The sequence below is a fragment of the Etheostoma spectabile genome, chromosome 8, assembly GCF_008692095.1.
Source record: "Etheostoma spectabile isolate EspeVRDwgs_2016 chromosome 8, UIUC_Espe_1.0, whole genome shotgun sequence".
NCBI classification, from domain to species: Eukaryota; Metazoa; Chordata; class Actinopteri; order Perciformes; family Percidae; genus Etheostoma; species Etheostoma spectabile.
The window spans coordinates 27,376,607-27,380,718 of NC_045740.1; the positions used below are offsets into that span (position 1 = coordinate 27,376,607).

A 4,112-nucleotide genomic window follows, 5' to 3' on the forward strand; every position below is an offset into this window, starting at 1 on the left:
AAAGCCGAAAATCTGCGCAGGGAGGTTGGTCGTCCCGTTGTGTGGCCGGCGTGCGGCGTTTCATTTCCCCGTTGTTACTCTTAATTACAATTAGCAATCCTCAAATGCTACTAAAAGTGTGGTTCAGTTGTTTTCAGGGAAAACAAAGTGAAAAAATGAATGCTTTATAGCAGCCAAAACTACTCCAAAATACTACTAAAAAATAACCATTTACCCTCCATTCCAGTGCACAGTTCTTTTTTTAAGTTAAAAACAATCGCTTTTATGCTTGAAACAAAAGCAGCTCTTACCCATCATGTTGTAGAGGCTCTGTGGTGCAAATTGTCTTGGCATTTTCTGTATTGCTTCTTTAAACACTGTGAGGGCCTCCTGTGAATGAATGAAAAATAAATAAGGTGGGGGATGTTTGCATTAGAGAGTGAAGAGACCCCGCCAGAGGAGAAGGCGCTGTGGTAACTAGTCCTTCCTCCCCTGCAGCCGGGGGCCCTGTCACTGTGAATACACAGCGTGGAATTAGGGGTCTCTGGGAGGCCGGTTCATACAGAGTCGAGCAGAAAGGGTCTATCCTCAGTGTCACGGCTGTTTAGACGACTAGAGCAGTGTCACATATTGACTCTGGTATGTATAGAGTGTAGGTCCAGCAATTCACCTCAGAGTCCCTTAGAATTTCAATGGAAGAAGGCGCTGGAACCACTTTACTGCTGAAGCAAATGTTACGGTTAGAAAGTCGCAGGAAGTGGAACTGCTCTCTTTTTCCAGCACGCCAACAATTTATAAAAGCCCTTATTGAATCTGCAGTACCGCTGCTTCAATCCTGATTGAATCAGCAGCATCAGTGCTTATGTACAATATAAATATATAGTTACCAGCACTGTAGGTCTTTAGGGGCGTGAAAAAAGAGAACATTTGTTAGATACAGCCTGAGGATTATCTGCACAAAACACAGCGTCTGGACATGTCAAACTGAGCCTTTTCTCAGTGTCCCAAAAGCTACTTAACTGCCTGCATCTTATCTTTATTCACACTGGTTTAACTTTGCCCAGCATGAACTGCACATACAGGTACACTCTTTAAACTCTTATTGGCTATGTGGTGGTGTTTGTTAGACACGTGTTTGGAGATATGTTTCAAAATACATAAATGTTAGGCAAAATAGGTTTGTGCATGGATACTAAACTGTGCTTTTGTTTTATATTGTGGCTGAGCTTAGCTATGGGTCCTTCACCGACAAATGACATAATGACTCAATTATTTCAACTTGCTTAAATGTGCTCTAAGCAATGTCACACGTGTTTAAGGCTACATTTGTTATCACATACATCAAACATCTCCTCACTATCTGCGAGCTGCCTGTCACCAGAACACACTGTAAAAAATTAGTGGGGTTAGTGTGCAGAAGCACAGAAGGGAGGGGGAGGGGACGGGATGAGGAGGAGGGATGGGCAAGCTAGTCTTGTTTTGTCTGAAAATACTTCAAACCTCAACAAGAAGAAACGTCACCCAACATTGTTTAGAGCACCTTTAATATCAAAATGTAAATTTGGGAAATTAGTGTAACTCAGCACTTAAACAAACTTAAACTAAAGTGATCATAGTCCCATCGACAGTACTAAGCCTGCCAATAAAGCAAATGAAAGCATAACATATTTTAAAATATACATGTATCTCTAAGGATTTTCAGTTTGTTACCTCCTGGTGTCCCTGTTCATGGAGCAGCTTGCCCAGGTTGTACAAGCAGCTGGTGACGGAGCTCTTGTGGGCGTGGGGGTCCTTCAGGTTCTCGTCCGGGATGTCAGCGCAGGTCAGAAAGGTGCGCTTGGACTCATCTAGGCGACCCTGATTCATCAGGATGATGCCCGTATTCAAGTAGGCCGCTGTTGGGAAAACAAATCATGGAGAATAGTGTTAGATCTGGCTGAGCCCTTAGTGAAGGTTGGGATTGCATCAGCTGATTGGATCATCTGTTTCCTTCCTGCTTTAGAATCATAACTGAAAATGTCCAAACAGCTTCATGGTAGATGTACAGTGAAGCCAATATAAGCTGATGAAAGTCCTGTGTTATTTATTTCAATAAATAACACAGGCTTCCCATTGAAATACATTACTTCACAATTTGTAATCAACACACGAAAATAACAACATTAATTTGACCCGTATACGAATCAACAGATTAAATATGACCATGACCATGTGACCATTTTAACAGCCGCCATGAGACTGGTGCTACTATGGCACTGTGCACATTAACAGCCATATTCATGTTTTTGGGTGTGCCCTTCTGACTGTCTGGATGCACTTTGTTAAAGTTAATTCGGGAATTTTGGTCACCTAAAAATGCTATATTCAGCGTCCTGCTAACTTAAGGGAACGTACATGCAGATGGATGGCGGTGGTACCCGGGTCTGTGTTTACCCGTCGGTAAAGCTCCACTGCATCACTCGCATGACGCAGCGCCATTGCGACCATAAACAACACTGGCTTGGCAGCGCCATCCTCCACCCCCCCCCCCCCCCGCTTGTAAAAAATCATCAAACCCGGTTGCAAAATACAAAGAGGGTGAGGCCCGTATCGCCAAACTACGCCACGCTTCCAAACAGCAGTCCACAAACCAATTGGTGACGTCATGGATGCTACGGACACTATTATTTAAAGTCAATTGGTACATTTTTGTATTGTCGATTTAATTAAGATTTAATATGTATGTATGTATTTATTTAAGGCAGATTAATTCATTAACCGGGCACCCAGATAGCTCAGTGGGTAGAGCGGGTGCCCATATACAGAGGTTTGCTCCTCGACGCAGCGGGCCCGGGTTCGAATCCGGCCTGTGGTCCTTTGCTGCATGTCTCTCCCCCTCTCTCTCCCCCTTTCACATCTTTGTCTCTCCAATAAAGGGATAAAACTCCAAAAAAAGATTAATTCATTAACCAGATTCCTAAAATTCTGCTTGGATTAATCAAGACATATACACAGTATACGTGTATGTATGTGTGTGTATGTATATATATATATATACATACACACACATACATACATACATATATATCCATGCATTTACTGTATATACATACAGAACATATATATATATCTATATATCTATATATCTATATAGATATATATATACACACACACACACATATGTATATATACATGTATATACATATATATTTATATACACATGCATATATATGCACATATTCAGATATATACATACATACATACATACATACATACATACATACATATATACATACATATATAACTATATTCTCACTGACCTTTAGCCTAAGAGATTAATGTTTCTCAAAAGATGAGTACTGTAATTCCATTTCTATAAGTATTTAAGGTGGAACAATAAGCCACTGTTGATCTTAATGCTTTACTGTAAGTTTGACCTTTGGATGCATAACGTGGGTTACTTTGGATGCTTGTGAAACTTTTTCTTGAGCAGTCAAAGACAACAGCTAAATCGTCAATACGCAGCTGGAGAGTAATTAGTCTCCGTGGACCTGACTGTCTAAACAACTCCCTATCAAGTCTGGCTATTGGAATAAATTAACTTGATACAGCAGATCAATCTGGAAGGCTCTTCTATAGGGTGTTGACGTGTTTTTTTCACCACCATCAAACAAGTTGTCTTCTTCCTCTTGTGTTCTTGGAACTTGTTATCTTAAAAGCTCACATTATTTTGTTCCACATACTTACACCTCGCAGTCTTATCTGTGCTACATGGTGTTGCATTAGATGTTTAAAATATAGGCGTTTATTCCCATTGCATGGAAGGACAGATAAGAAAATGCACAGAGAGACAAAAGAAAGACACTTCCAATGGCATCAGCCTTTCAAACTGATTTTCTGTGTGCGAAACATGGGACAGAACTCAATAGGACTTTATCACAGGACAGAATAGCTCTGCATATTTAATACATGCTACAGTTTGCACTAGATCACTCCCAATTAGGCAGTGAGTAATGGCTCAACCTTGAAAAACGCTTTTAACTGTCCCATTCTAATTCTGCTTGGGGTAATTAATTAACCTCGTAATCAGCTACAACAGACGGGCTAATTGCCTGCTGAATGGAAATTTTCTAGTCAAACCGTGATCTTGATTA

At 40.7% G+C, this 4,112-nt stretch overlaps 1 protein-coding gene across 1 annotated transcript in view; it reads right to left on the reverse strand.

Moving 5' to 3' along the window:
• tmtc2b (transmembrane O-mannosyltransferase targeting cadherins 2b) overlaps nt 1-4,112 on the reverse strand; it is a gene marked incomplete at its 5' end in the record, with an annotated part of 115,741 nt that overhangs the window by 29,899 nt on the left and 81,730 nt on the right. The window contains 2 exon segments of the mRNA XM_032523321.1: nt 291-369; nt 1,690-1,874. Of these exon segments, the coding sequence (XP_032379212.1) occupies nt 291-369; nt 1,690-1,874 (264 nt within the window).